Source organism: Scomber scombrus, chromosome 11 (genome assembly GCF_963691925.1).
Source record: "Scomber scombrus chromosome 11, fScoSco1.1, whole genome shotgun sequence".
Classification (NCBI taxonomy): domain Eukaryota; kingdom Metazoa; phylum Chordata; class Actinopteri; order Scombriformes; family Scombridae; genus Scomber; species Scomber scombrus.
Window position 1 is genome coordinate 11,375,367 of NC_084980.1, and position 15,921 is coordinate 11,391,287.

At 40.1% G+C, this 15,921-nt stretch overlaps 1 protein-coding gene across 2 annotated transcripts in view; it reads left to right on the forward strand.

Annotated features, from left to right (window-relative positions):
• The window catches only part of pik3r2 (phosphoinositide-3-kinase, regulatory subunit 2 (beta)), a 31,743-nt gene extending 20,151 nt beyond the window's left edge, over positions 1-11,592 (forward strand). For both annotated transcript variants that reach the window (XM_062429747.1, XM_062429748.1), the window contains exons 3-16: positions 2,566-2,658; positions 4,483-4,557; positions 4,944-5,096; positions 7,001-7,211; positions 7,509-7,588; positions 7,913-8,015; positions 8,168-8,266; positions 8,489-8,669; positions 9,159-9,278; positions 9,416-9,558; positions 9,740-9,916; positions 10,078-10,149; positions 10,271-10,441; positions 10,642-11,592. In XM_062429747.1, coding sequence (XP_062285731.1) covers positions 2,566-2,658; positions 4,483-4,557; positions 4,944-5,096; positions 7,001-7,211; positions 7,509-7,588; positions 7,913-8,015; positions 8,168-8,266; positions 8,489-8,669; positions 9,159-9,278; positions 9,416-9,558; positions 9,740-9,916; positions 10,078-10,149; positions 10,271-10,441; positions 10,642-10,849 — 1,886 coding nt within the window. In that variant the 3' untranslated portion in view covers positions 10,850-11,592. The remainder of the gene's footprint in view (positions 1-2,565; positions 2,659-4,482; positions 4,558-4,943; positions 5,097-7,000; positions 7,212-7,508; positions 7,589-7,912; positions 8,016-8,167; positions 8,267-8,488; positions 8,670-9,158; positions 9,279-9,415; positions 9,559-9,739; positions 9,917-10,077; positions 10,150-10,270; positions 10,442-10,641) is intronic.
• Positions 11,593-15,921: the final 4,329 nt, after the last annotated feature.

Below are 15,921 nucleotides of genomic sequence, written 5' to 3' on the forward strand. Positions count from 1 at the left end.
TATGTTTGTTTGCATGTGGGAGTGAAAAAGTTCCTTCCTCCTGGGGAAAATATCATAAGTCATTTCTGCTTCCCACTCTCCTAACAAACTATTGGAATACATTCATTTTGTGTTTTATTGCCTTTATTTGTACTTATTTCCCTGTTTCATTTGATTCCCCTGTTTAATTGCCTACAGCCTGCCTGTAATAATAATTAATACATTCTGCTTCCCAAAGCTATAGCATTTGCATTATTCCACATCTGTATTTCATTACACTCCAGTTACACTTAAGCAGTGTTTATTTATTCTGACAGCTCTTTTCATTCAGTGAAGGCAGAGAAATAACCACCATGAAGATTGAAGATCGGCCCAAACTGTTGAAATGTTTCCTGATACATAAAAAAACAAACAGTCGTGGTTTGTGGAGACACTTCTCTTAAGAAAAATTACAGCACTGATCGATAGTCTGAAACTTTGTTTATGTGCATGTGACGAGGACCTGCAGAGGCCACGTGAATCTTAGGCCCTGTTAAGACTGTCGTTAGCATTTTATGAAAATACGCAGCCTCCTTGCTTGGCTATATGAGAGACTTCACTAAAACAATGCAAAAAAGTTGAACACATCTGACAACGCAACATATTGGTTAATTAGTTATATGCAAGTGCACATTCGTGGTTGATAATTTTGTAACATTAAGCATAATTCTACTGTTTAGCTTTTGATTGTTGAGGCAGAGGATACAATAATTGTTGCCCTGATATTTCCAGAGGTGAAAATGATGTGTCCAAGTATTATAAACTACTATGAAGTGTTGTGGCATCTGATAAGCCTTCAAATTCATGGAGCTGTTACTCATACTAGCCCTCTTTGTTTTAACACAGTGCAGTTTTTGGTATAAATGTCAGGTTTGGGAGGAGGTCAGGGTGGATGGCTGGGTCCACAAACTGTTTGACTTTTACACAGGAGACCGCTGTTTGGCATCCTGTTTCTTAGCAACGGTAAATGTTGGTTTGTTTTAACCATGATCATGATCTTTCCTTAAGATCCTGCCTTAACCTAACCAAAGCTTAACTGTAGTAGTGACAGATCAGAAAACAGTCCTGCTAGTCTCTTTTGTAATGGTCTGAGTCCATCTGCAAGGCGATGACAAATGACTTTTTTTTTAGTTTGGAGAATTTGATGGGTTTGTAATTTTGTGCAAACATGTATGTAAAAGCTACACAAGTAGTGCACATCTAAACAAGTGATAGTGTGATGAGAGAGGGGGGGGAGGGGCCTGCCAGCCAAAATGGCCAACAGGGATAAAGAAGAGGCAGAGGTCTGTCTGTGTGCACGCTACTGGCAGGCATGAAGATAGAGAAAGAGAGAGATAAGGGAAAAGAAAGAAAAGAAAGAGAGCGAGCAATTGAATAAAAACTTCAGTAAGAGAGAGCAAAAGGTCGAACAAGGGGAAAAAAAGAGTAAGAGAGAAAGTCCAGAAGAGAGAAGCAAGAGAAAAGAATGTAAGAGAGCAAAGGACAGAAAGAGAGAGGGAGGGAGGTTGAGAGACATCCAGAGAAAGAGAGAACAAGAACCAGATAGAGAGAGCGAGGGGAACGGAATGTGCTGACGCGGCGTTTCTTGTCTGAACTCCCCAAATTAATAATCAGCAGCGGTTTAGCCGAGCCGTGCCAGGAACAGGAGCCTACTGCCAAGCCCCGGCCAGGCCAGGCCCTCCCTGCTCCCAGCGTTACCCCCCCCCCCCCCCCCCCCCCCCCCCCCCCCACCACCACCACCACCACCCCTACCTCTCCACCCCTCCCCCTTCTCCCCAACCCCAGCACACAGCCCTGCTCTGGGGCCGAAAAGGAGGTGCTGCCTGCCTGTCCTGGCCCAGGCCGGGCAGGGTCTGGCATACAGCCACAGGGCTTTTGCTTGTTCAGGAGTTTTGATTAAATCCTTTATTGTGCTCCACTCACGCAAAGAGCTAAGGCGAAACACCGAGCAGGACGGAGTGGAGGGGAGGAGAGAAAGCAAGAGGGGAGAAAAGAAAAGGGGAAAAAAAGAGAGGGAGGGGAGGGAGGGAAATGGGATCCCTCTTTTTTCCCTCTTGCTTTCTCCTTTTCTCTTTCTCTCTGACTGAAAAGATGTTTGATTTAGTCTATGGGGAGTTGTAAAGTAGATAAAGTTTTTGCTCGCCATCAGCAGTTTTTCTTTGTTTTTCTCGCTCTTTTTCGTTCTTTTGTTCATTTACTAAATTGTTCTGGTATTATCATAAACCTCACCAGCTAGATTACCATATGTGTAACAAACTTTGTTATAGTATTTTTAGCTAGGTTTTAAAAAAAATTAGAATAAAGTGTGAATAAATGTGAAAGACCAACTAATCCAGTGCTTTTTTGTGAAACAGCTGTGTCTCCTGCAAACCTTATCATGTTTTATAGTGTTCTTTGCAGATTTTATGTATTCTCACAACATTATACACGCTCTATGTCTCCAACTGCTCCTAGTTAACTGTGCCCTTGTCAGTGCTGCAGCACCCCCCTGGGCCTTCTGGAGGCTTTATGCCAGAAGTGTAACAGTGATTTGTGTTGTTGTTTCAGCTGTTTCTGTGCCAGACCTGAGTGAGCAGTTCACACCGCCAGAGACGGCTCCCCCATCCCTCGTCAGCCTGATCCAAGCCATAGAGAAGAGAGGTATATCCGTGTCAGCCAGCCAACTTACCCGTCTGTCGTCTGACTCTCTGTGCGCCTCCCCATCTCTCCGTCTGTGTGCGAGTGTCTCCCTCCCGCCATCTGCCTCCTGCTCTCATGCCAGCGTTTGCCCCTGAGTTAGACGTATAGACATGTGGATCCAGTCAGGCCGTCGCACACGTAGAAGGGTGCACATGCAGACCCACGGCATCTCCACAGTTGATTAGTTAGAAAGATATTCTACATTGAAGTTTAATGTGGCTCAAGTCTTGACAGTCCTGCGTAGTGGCTTTGATTCACACCACATTATTCACAAATAGCACTCAGTGAGAGTCCTTTCACAGTATTTTCTCTTTTCTTTTCTTTTTCTCTCTCTCTCACACACATATACACACATATGGACACATGCATTTGCACAGACAACTACACTGATTGTAGACACTATTAGGGGTGTTTTTTTATTCATCTGAAGTCAATAAGATGTCAGAAAATAGTGAAAATTGTCCGACTAACAATTCAAAGCAGAAGTATATTGAGTTTACAATGATATAAAACAGAAAAAAGCAGCAAATCTTCACATGTGAGAAGCTGCAGCTCATTTTTTTGTTCATTTACAGACTTCCAAAATTGTTGCTGATTCAGTTCAGTATTCATTACTTAGTTGACATTAGTCAACTAATTGTTTCACCTTTAATGCACATACAGTACACATATAACACTTACATGCATCTTGCATTTTATCCTATACAACCATTTTAGAGCAAAAAATATCTTCCCTTTATTCATTGGAAAAAATATTGATATCTACTAGAGGGGCGGCAGGAGGTCTGTCCCTCAATGTAAATAATATAATGTAGCAGTGGTGTTGAAATACTTCCTGGTATTGGATGCGCACACACTCTGACTGCATGGTGTGGTTTTCACAACGACCTGAGAGACTGGCTTGTCTCAAGAAATTGCCTCCTTGATGTAAGCTGTCTAGACCCAGTGCTCCCTTATGTTATTTTTTTAAGCATGGGAAACGAGTGATGTATTCATCCAGTTAAAAAGTTTTCTGCACAGACATGATCACAGGATGTGTGAAATGTTTCACTCATGGAAAATCTTGGTTAAGTATATCATAAAGCTTCTTCTTGACCACAACAGGAAAAAAATAAACTTAAGATTTGTTTTCCTGGAGTTTCTCTTACATTAAATTGGCAGGACAATTTGGTCATACCACCAAAACAATCTGCTTCATCTTCAGTGTTGTGTGTTTACCATGGTGAACCTTTCTCAGCGCTGTTTCAGATATTTTCCACCAAGAAAAGAACAAACAAAATAAAGAGAGAGAGAAAGACTTAGCACGGGAACATGTGTTGGCTACGCTCTCATAAATAACACTTGTTAGAAAACATTTGGAGCAGCTCTCCTCCGATTGATTGATCACATTCTTTCAGTTGTTGGATGTGAGGCTGAAATCAAATCAACACACAGCTGAAATATTAAGTTTGAATTGTGTATTTCCAAAACAAAAATGATCTGTCCAAGTGTTGTGTCATGTACTGGGTGTTGCTTACAAACTGTGATTGTCCAGCCAGTAGTAAAAATCATGTCTGCTGTTTGTTTGTCTGTGTTGAATGTCCAATATTTTTTATGATGCTCTATTTTCTCTCCTTTCTCTTCATACCATGTGTGTTATATCACAGTAGGTTATGTAGCCCTCTTCTTACCCTTTCCTTTACTATTTGCACTATCTGACAGTGTTTTGTTTTTTGTTCTTGACTAGTTTTCTTCTCTGCTGATCTCTGTGAACCCTCACCTAACAGCGTTCTCTGACTTCCTCAGGTCTGGACTCCAAAACATTGTACAGGACATCTGGTTCTTCAGTTTCAGACAGCTCAGTCTACACCCTGAGTTCTGGTGAGTGTTCCTATCACATACTAAATTGGATTTCATTCAAAGTTTCACTGATGGATTTCAGTAGTTTTCTGAGCATGTGTGCTGTTTTTCGTCAGTGCTCTTCATGTTTTGAATGTTACAGCAGGTACCTTACATCTACATCAATGACAGTAGTCCTCTACTATTGGCTACTCAGAAGTGGCATGTGTGAGAGACTGTAACCTGTTCACTGCCCCCGCCCCAGGCTTAACCCAGACATGACCTTCACAGCGTCTTTAACCAGAATTATTCAACCCAGTGTAGTCAACAGAATAGAGCACCCAGATTCAGATTGCTCTGTGGCTGGTGGATTTTCTTCTTTTCATATGTTGCCCCTAACTGTCGTGAATGTTTGTTCTGTGGTCCAGAGAGTGACGTCAGTCAGAAAGATGTGGGTTTCCTGTCAGAGGGTGTCTTGCACTACCTGAGGGACCTCCCGTCACCTGTCATCCCTGCCTCTATCTACCCTCACCTACAAACTGCTATCACACTGCAGCAGCAGGTCCTACAGCAGTCAGCAGGTAGGAAATGCTTGAAACTTGACACGTTTTTGCTGATTCAAACAGCAGATTCTGCATATTATTGCTGACCATTTACCAAATTATATCATTTTTACATTAAATTCCTACCTTTTTAAAAACATGAATAGGCAGTTTGTATATCACAGTAACCATTTTGTCACCTTTCTTCCTGATTGATTGATTGATTGTCATAAGTATAGTTGTTCTCACAGGTGTGAAGTGACTCAAGGAAGTGTCTAACAGTTAAGTGTCAGATGATAGATGTTAAAGTTTCCCATGAGTATTTGGACACACCAAGTGACCACAATGTAACTTTTGCAAAAAGTAAGATAGACTACATGTTTACTGTGATAGATTGCCTATCTCACGCAACTTTCTAGTTTTTGTGAGTTGATTACATTTCTATTACTGAAACCAGCTGCTGGCTGGAATGTAGGAAAAACTGCATTTACGCTATCTAAAAAGCTGGTATGCTTTGGAAAATAGTCTGCAGAAATGTGAAGCACACACAATCTGAAGTTAATGGGCTAAAACAGGCAAAGCCAAACTAAGGTTTTATTTTGCTAAATGTCTGACTGTTTTATAGCAATATCTAGTATCAACAAAATATTTTAAAATACTTAATGCTAGAAAATTCTTGGAACAAATATATTTGTGAAATAATCTCATCCAGAAGGGGATTTTGTGCGGTGTAATTGAATAGCACGAGCCCAGAAATGGGCTGTGTGCTGCTGATGATGTTGTTTTAGTGAGCAGAATGGCACCTTTCATTGCTTCAATAACTGTAATTTAAGTAAAAGAATTGCACGAGGCCTAAACTGAACCTTATCTGCTGCTGATCGAGGTCAGCTGCATGTCAGCGTTGAGAGAATAGAGTCAAGTGTCGGGAGAGGATGATCTCACTGAGGCATGTTAAAAATGCTTCCACTGATTCTGCCTTGCACAAGGACATGATTTAATTTCAAATACAAACCAACAGTATGAAAAAATACCAACTTAAGGCTTAAGGATCAAAGACACAGTGTTTTTCCTTTTCAGCTGCAGTGCTTTTGTGCAGAGTACGCAACACCATGACTCGTATTTGCACACATCAGCAGTGGAATAACTACCTTTAGAATTGTTCCACATAGGTTTATCCATGTGCACAGAGTCATGTGTGTGATAATTTGCGGGATCATTTGACAGCAGAAGGGCTCCGGAGGTCCAGATAAGTGTTATTGTAATAAATGTCTATGAAATGCCTCAACACAGTCTGAATTTGATGTTATTTGACTAAAAATGTTGCAGTTTTACATAATTTTGGACCATTATCATTACAATATTTATTTTTTTAAAAACACAGCTTGTAGTTTTCACAATACTCTCAGACATTAGCAAGAAGAAAAGTGAAACAAATATGGTCACTGATGAAGTATGCACTACATCCTGAAATAATCCTAACTCAGTACAGGATTAGAGTTGATTTATATTTCAAATATTACTAAATATTGTTTTCAGAGTAGCAACAATTATGTTTACGCCAGCAAAGTCACTATATAAACCCAATATTATCTCACAAATCTAAAATGTCAGTAAAGTAAATAATATTCCTGAGTGAAGTGTAGAACAATTGAACACAGACATCAGTCACCTCTCCTGTCCTCTGTCCTCCCTCTGCTGCAAACTAAGCTAAACATATACAGACAGCTTTCAGTTTAGCTTGTTCGTAACACTTCACTATTAGCTTAATGGAGGCGCTTATTGGCTTTTTACTTAGAAATTTTTTATTGCACTTACAGTAACGACCGTAGTTGTCGTCAGCTTAAGTAAAACCTCTTTTTTGCCAATTGCATTATTAAAAGGGATGCCACACTTGTAGTTTTACATATAGATTCTCTTCATTCTTATTTGTATCCCTGCTGCAGATGGTGCAGTAGCTGGTAGCCATGACAGAGAGGTAAGCCTGGTCCTCGAGAGCTCCACCACCGTCCCTCTCCATCACCGTCTCACCCTGCAGTACCTCCTCACACACCTAACGAAGGTTACCCAGGCACAGGCCAGCAACGGCCTGGACACACACACACTGGGACAGATCTTCGGACCGCTGCTGATAAAGACAGACCCCTCCACCCCTTGGTAAGTTTTTGGCTGATTGATATTTCATACAGAAATTAATTAAACACAGTGTATGAAGTAATTATGTAAAACTGTACAACATTTAAGATGATCTGCAGTATCACATGAATGGTTGAATGACCAGTTTGGGTTATTATTCAGAACCTTATAAGTATGACTTTATAGTGTAGTTATATCTTACACCCTCAGAGGAATTGGACTACTGTCATATATGAGCTAATCTAGAATTTGTATGTATTTAATTTGTCAAAATGTGAGTGTAAACTGTTTTTAAATGTTCAATGAATTGCCTGACAGGTTGGATGAGGAGTTATCTGCCCTTGTGGTGGAGAGACTTCTGATAGAGAGAACCACAGAACAAGAGCTCGCTCCTCCAGGTATCTTATTTCTTGTTTTTACACTATAGTAGATCACTTGTTTTATGCAGTAAAGCCACATTTATGTGCATTAAAACATTGATTATTCTGGCTCTAATAGCCCACTAGGCATTTTTAATCCTACTTTACCTCACAGACAACTCCACACGTGTAGGTTAGCAGTTTCCAGTTAAGTTGTTTACAATCGTTCTTACACTTCAGCTGTTCATTGCTTCTCAATTTGGAGGATTAGGAGAGGATCTTCAATTTAATGTAACTATCCATTTCCATTAGTATACATTGGTTTTAATGGTGATGTATGTGTGTGTTTGTGTCCATTTCCAGTTCTTCCAGCAAAGCCAGCAAAGTCGAAAATGCCTCCATCAGCCATGACAGACACATGCAGCTTGCTGAATGATGCTGAGTGGTATTGGGGAGAAATCTCTAGGTAAATTATGAACACAGACTGTTGCTCTTCAATGGGAATTTGATCACTGTGAATATTGTGTTTGATGTATTTAAAGTATTGGTTAAGTAAATTATCAGAAGCACATCATTAGTTACCAGCTAAGCTAAGTGTATGTGTGTTTGTATTTGCAGAGAGGAGGTGAATGAAAAGCTGCGTGACACTCCAGATGGCACCTTCCTGGTCCGAGACGCCTCAAGTAAACTGGAGGGCGAGTACACTCTCACTCTCAGGTAAAGCAGCACTTCTGGTTGAAAGTTTCTCAGGAACAACTGCAGTATTGACAGAGTGTCTCCCAAAACAGTTTGAACCACATTTAATGAAATACGTTCTAGGAATAAAAATGTAGTGGCAGTAATGAAAACAAACTAGCTGATTTCTAAAAGTAAACAGACAATGTGCATACTTGCTCTTATTTTATTTCATTCTTATTTGGCTCTCGTCTTCCCCTGCAGGAAAGGAGGGAACAACAAGCTGATAAAGATTTACCACAGAGACGGGCGGTATGGCTTCTCAGAGCCTCTTACCTTCCTGTCTGTAGTCGAGCTCATTAATCACTACCGACACGAGTCCTTGGCCCAGTACAACGCCAAGCTGGACACCAAGCTTCTGTATCCCATCTCCAAATACCAACAGGTTGGTGCTGATTACATAGCAGTTTGCTGATTGTATTTACTGTACTGAAGACATTTTTAAAGTTGATTATACTAGGCTTTTTGGATTTATATGCTGTGCCTGAGTAGGATTTTATTGATCTGATTACCTATAATTGTCACCACACTTTTTATTGAAAACTACATCAGGTTAAGATGTAATACAGAGTAACTGGAGAAAGCAGTTTTGTCCTTGCTCTGTCTTTTCAAGAGGCCCTTTACTTGGATTGCATTTCTTTAGTGTTTGCCTTAAGAATTATGTCAATTCATATCATCTAATTCAAGTTCAAAGTAAAATATGTCTGCAAGCCTCCTTTGAAATCGCCCACTAGCCATCATATAAATCTTTAGCAAAGTTTGTCCATAATATTTTTATGAACAGCATTAAGTATGGTCTGTTTGATGTGAGTTTTCATCGATTCACTCATCAAAGTGGTGGTATTGCTTTCATCTGCTTTTTTGCACGGCTCAGTTGGTGAAGGAGAACAGCATAGAGGAAGTTGGAGAGCAGTTGAAGGTCTATCACGAGCAGTACCAGGAGAAGAGCCGCGAGTACGACTCTCTGTACGAGGAATACACACGCACCTCACAGGTATGAGTTCAACACACAGAGTTATACAAGAATTAAAAAATATTGGGAAAAGAACAGATCAAATTATGAAGTTGAGCAATGTAAAACATAACACCAAATGGACAGTCACAATCTGTCTCTCTGTTTCTTTTCCACAGGAGCTGCAGATGAAGCGCACAGCCATAGAGGCCTTCAATGAGACCATCAAGATCTTTGAGGAACAGTGTGAGACTCAGGAGCGCTACAGCAGAGAGTCTTTGGAGCGGTTCCAACGCGAGGGCAACGAAAAGGAGATTCAAAAGTATGTATTCGTTTGCATTCATGGGATTCTTAGAATAACTAGTTAAAGCAGGCAGATGGAGCAGATGATTAAGATTAATTGTACTGGACCATGAAATTGAACTAAGCTAATACACTGGAAGAACAATAGGTCCGATTTTCTTTACTAATTTGGACTACTTTTTGTCATTTTGTTTTATCAGGATCCAGAGCAACTCAGAGCGTTTGAAGTCTCGCGTGAAGGAGATCCACGACAGCAAGCGTAAGCTGGAGCAGGACCTGAGAGACCAGGTGTCTGATAACAGAGAGATCGACAAGAAGATGAACAGCCTCAAGCCGGATCTCATGCAGCTCCGCAAGATCAGAGACCAATACTTGATGTAAGGGGCATTGGTTAATACACAATGATATTCTAGTCAAACTTTTAGAGAATACGTGCTGTACATGCACACACCAACACTCACTCAGATTCACTTATATACACTCACTTATCTAAGTAATAAACTGTCTGCTTTAAATCCTTGTTGTTGTTGTTTTGCAGATGGCTGACACAGAAGGGGACGAGGCAGAAGAAGATCAATGAATGGCTGGGCATAAAGAACGACGCTGATGAGTAAGTGTGTGAGACAAACTGATAGCTCAGCAACTTGCACTTTGCTCTAGTATATCCAACTGTAATTCAGACAGTGGTAAACTCAACTTCACTCAGAATGACTTTATTTCTGTGTCTCCAGCTCCTACTCGTTGGAGGAGGATGAGGGCTCACCCCACCATGATGAGTGTACCTGGTACGTGGGTGACATCAAACGCACCCAGGCCGAGGAAATGCTGAGAGGCAAATGTGATGGAACCTTCCTCATCCGAGAGAGCCAATCACAGAAGGGCTCGTACGCCTGCTCTGTAGTGTAAGTTTGGTTTGTGCTTGTTTGGTAAAAATCTACTGAAAAAGTCTTTGACACAGTGAAAAAATTATTATTGTTATCATTATTATTATTATTATTATAGTAATCAGTCATTTCAGTAGATATAGACAATAAGTAATGTATATATTGGCATTACTCTGGATGATATGTAGCATCTTCAAACATGATCTTTATCTTTCTAGTGTGGAGGGTGACACCAAGCACTGCGTCATCTACAAGACAGTCACAGGTTATGGATTCGCTGAGCCGTACAATCTGTATTCGTCCCTCAAAGACCTCGTGCTTCACTACAAAAACGTCTCCTTGGTCCAACACAACGACCAGCTGAATGTAAACCTTGCCTACCCGGTCCTGGCCCGCTCTCAGAATCAGAACCAGCACCCCAGATGAATTTATTCACCAGCAGTGTAGGACGCCAACCAGGGTGGGGAAACAAACTTTTCACTCATACGCATTGGAAAAAAACAAAACAACTAAAACTAAAACTCTGAACAATGGTTGTTCATGTGTTTAAGTGGCGGGTAAAATCAACAACTACAGCCACGATGGCACGGCTGGAGGCTGGTGCTAATTTCCCTGACTGACCCCAGTCCAGCAAAGAGCACTCCTTGCTAACAGCATGGCTACAAAATAAGCACACTATTACTACCCATAACTAAACACTGTACAGTTAGCCTGGCTGACGCAGTGAGTAACTTGGGGAGAGTGTCGCATTAGCCAGCCATGACTGTACAGTGTCAGTTATGGGGGATGTGGGGAGGGGGGAGTATGAGAAATTTACAAGAAAATACCTTTGATACAGACGAGAAAAGAAAAAATGGACTAAATGTGTTAAAAGGAAGACAACATAAGCACACAAAAAAATATCAAGATGGAGAGAAATCCTGAAGAAGAGGAGAGATCAGATGTTGGGGAAAATTTTCAGGAGGCACTTTTGTTTTTTTGATAGTTTGTTTTTTTGCCTTGAACATGTGATCACTGTCCACAGACAAAGGCCCGATCTGTCATCCCTAGACTGCCTGCAAACTCTCCGTAGACAAGGGTCTGAGCTGTCATCCACTGAAAGGACTGGCTTGGCTAAACCGGGCTGCTCGCTTCACACCTAACGGCGGCTGAGAAACTGTGGACCAGGGGGTGTAGTCACTGGAGGCGGGGGGTAGGGGGAGATTTCTGGGGGTGGATTTTTTTTTTTTAAGGGGGTTTTAAACAGATCGTTTCAATTTAAAGCTTGCGCAAGTGCCATAGTCATAGCTTTGAATGACCACAGGCCTGTGTCACAAGAAGAAAAGGGGGTACGTCGAGGTTGAAAGGAAGATGAGTAGGGGGGAGGCAATGAGCGGCTGTCGAAACAGACAAAGCTACAGCTTTAAAAAAAACAAAAAACATACATATAGGTACAGTATATTTTTATGAAATGTTCTTTATTTCCGACTGCTTCAGCTTGTTGCTGTCTCTCAGTGGGCCTCCTTTTGAAATGACGAGGTACAACCTTATTAATACAGAGTAGAAATGCATGGTACATATTTGGTATATTGTGAATACAGAAATACTTTTTAATCACAATACACTAGATGCAGAGGTACGTTGATAAATGCAGTTCTTCATGATCCAGGTTTCATTCTGACTGAAATTGTGGAAAGACGCCTGCATCAAAATGTTCATCTTTGTTTCGAACTTCTTCCTTTTTTTCATCATCTTTAATACTGTAGCACCTGTAGCCATCGACTTAAGGCATAACTGTTAGTGCTCCTCTCATGTGTCTTGTTCCTATATGTGAAGACACTTGCAGAGCATCAGTCTATGTGATTATTGTATCTTCAGTACTGTATTTGCTTCGTCTCTAGTTAGACTGTTTTAGCGGTACAATGTCCTTGCAGATGTTTATGGTTTCTTTTTTTTAATGCAGATTTACTGACGGTACTTCCCCCCTTGCGCTTGACTGTTCATTTCGTCACAAAGCTTGACTCACAGAGCTGTAGAACATTGATGTACAAAAAAAGAGAGAAGCAGTAATATAACTTGTGTACAGTATATTTCAGACACACATGCAGTCACTGTACGTGACCTTGTGTTTCTATATGTTTTCAGAATTTCGCTATGCTCTTAGATTCTGTTTAAGGATGCACAGTATCCAGCTAATGTGAGCCAAATGAAGGATGTCTTTTCATGTAGCAAGAAAGAGAAAAAAGAACCAGTCCTCTTGCCATTTAGCGTGGCCTCCGCGGTCAGAGAGATTATTTAGTACAGTGTGCATGGAGTCCTTCGTTTTGGGTTGTTTTTCTTTATTTTATTTTATTTTTTTACCTGGCACCAGTGGTTGATAATTGTGCTTTTTGTAGTGCATATACAGTATGATGTGTGGTAGTACTATGCACAACACAGTAGTATGTGGATAAGAGTAGGTTTTACATTTACAGACAGTTCTCAGATCAGTTCCCGCCCTTTGTTCTGTTCTGTGGCAATGAATTTCTCTTCTTCTCTCATGTTTGTTGTACCATCCACTTTGTCTCACTTTCAAAGCACAATTCACTTATGTAGAGGCAGGGTAATCCAGTTGTTTTCCTGTGGTCGCATAAAACTGATTTTCATAGTTGATTTCATAAAATGAATGAATACAAATAATCTCTCAAATTTCTTGCATTTACTAGACTCAGATTGCCAAAAAGAAAAAAAAGGTATTTTTGAATAAGAGAAGTGTAGAGGAGTCAAACCTCATTGGCATTAGAAGGTTTTTTGTAAAAGTTGAAGTGCACTGTTTTTAAAAAGTCGCACATTTGGCATTTTGACTTGTGTTTAATTTCTGTTGAGGAGGGATTGAAATTGAAGTTTTGTTCCAAAATGAGAGATTTATCCACTCTTCTGGATTTCAATTATGAGTTAATATTGTTTTTGCTTTTGAAATGTTGATTCACGAATTTCAGGTAGCAACTTTTGTTTTCCTCCAAACAGACCATTTTCAAACAACAGAACCGAACCAACTTCAGAAACTTTTAAATCAAGATTTTGATTTCAGTCAGGAGGACTAATCAATTGTACTGTACTTTGCACAATTCTTAGCCCAAGAATTAAACTAGAGGTGACAGCAGTGCTTCTGATCAGAGGGCTTTAAAGACACGTGAGCGAGAAAGATTAGAAGTGCCTTTTAGACATTGTGATGAGCTCGTCCTCTCCTCATTGTCATTGGAGCGTCGCTCCACAAGATGGTGCCATCACCACCACATGTTGTGCCCCATGGTTCACACATTTGCCATTTATCTCAGTCTTAAGGGTATCTGGCAAATGAGCGTAGTTGTTGTGTGACTGTGTGTGTATGTGTCTGTGCGTGTGTGTGTGTGTGTTAGAGTAAATCTTAGCACGTTTTTAGATACAGATTGACAGAGTTTAGTCGTGCCTCTTTGTTGTTACATCTATAGTTGTTACATATTCCTTCTTTCTCTGGTGGGGTCTGTACAGTAGCTTGGTGCTCTCTCTCACTGTGCACCCAAGCTATCTTTCTTTGATTTTTTTCTTTGATGGTATATTTTTGAATAAAACACAGATAAGGTAGAAATGTGAACCATTACACATCCGTGGCCCAGCCCAGTTGTTGAAGCTCTTTGGATAAGCTCTCAAGTTAATGCATGCAGCATTTCTCAGTGTTTTGTATTAGTCAGTTCCTTGTGAACTAGTGACTGGTTGAGTCATCCGCCACTGCTGACACATCCATTATCCAGTTTGTTGGACCAACACTTTTGTGACTGCACTTTTTTTCCTGTTCCACACACTCAGACTAGTGTGTCTAACGCCCAACAACCATAACTAACAGACAGTGGTGAAGCTCAGTTGTCAATAGTGTGTTCAGTTGATCGTTTTTAAGGTCTTTCCATACATTATATCAGGAGTGATTGACTTTTTCTTTATGATATTTGAGTATACAGTGTACAGTATATGCTGTTGTTGTTTTGCAGTCAACAGCTGTCATGTAATTCTGATGCTTTTGACTGATTGCGATGTTTTTATTATAGAGTTAGTTTGACTTTATGGACTGTATAAATTCTGTAATACTTTTCAAACCAACTTTAAAGAGAGCTGCTGGCTCGTTATGCAATTTTGTCCACACAGCAAAATTGTCCAACTTAACAAGAGGGATAAAGTTCATTTTCTTTAAGGGTAATTTCACCCATACTACAGAAAGAAATAGTGGTATATAAACATGCAGATAGTTCCGGTTTTGTCTGCTGAGGTTTTGAGATTTTCTTTGGAACTACTTTGTATTGAGGAAATAGTCACTTGAGAAATTGTGCACAATGACGCCCATGGATTAACATTGTTTCTGTAAAGACATTGCTGTTGACTTTTTTTTAATTATAATTTTTTTATGTTTGAGCAGCAAATGAACCTCACATGAACCGCACATGACATTGAAAGTAAACGCATCGCGACATACCACTTAAACATGCATGTTTGGGAAACTTTGTCAATAGAGTGAGAGTTTCTGTTTATTCCAAAACAACTTTCAAAGATATTCATGAACCAGGCGACTTCGGTTCTGCTTCCATTCAAGCTATTTTCTTAATCTTTTTTAAGTTGCTTCGAGAAACTTTAAATCTACTACATCACTTGTTAAGATGCACATTTTTGCAGTGTACTTTCATCCGCCATAAATACGCCATGTTAATCACAGATGTTTAATAGCTAGGAGCAATGCAACTTTAGTAGTACCGAACCTAGTCGAGCAGTGACAGGCATGAAATGGGCAGAGGATGAAGGCGTTATCACGCTTTGTTTGTTTAGTTGAGACTTAAGTCCCACTTTTGGTAGATGTGACTCTGAAACAAAGCTTTCATCCTGCTCATCTATTAGAGATGCATTTGTGTCAGAGCATCTTGAAAAGCATTTTTCTATACGACAAATGATCATTCAAGGAATTAAATATTTTTTCATCAGCTTTGGTACACTGTAAATGATATTTCTTGAAACGGCCTCACACACAAAGCACATCTTTCACTGGCTACAAAGAACACGTATATTTGGTATCTATTAAGGTTTGAAGAATGAGAGACATACTAGAGAATAACTATTTTGAAAAATACACTTAGATATCTATATTTTTGGATGATGTAATTCTGATTTGGATTGCGCTTGAAGCAAATCAGAGAGATGCTTCGATGTATGTGAACACGATCCTTTAGACTTGCTCCACGGCTGCTTTGTATTCCACAGGGTGAGCAGTTATTGAAAGCATTTTTAACTAATCAGCTGCAGCGAGCTTCATCGTGGTCTTTGTGGTCACAGTCACTTGACGTAAATGTAATCTATTAAGCATGATTATCTGGTGCATTCAGAGGATGAAGCAAGCTCATGTACATGTGTTAGTATTTACAGAGCTGAGTCTATATGTTAAATGCAGTCTTGGCTGCTTTGCATTTATTAAATATTAAAAACATTTAGTTTTTTTCTTGAACGTGAGAGTCTTGTTTTTT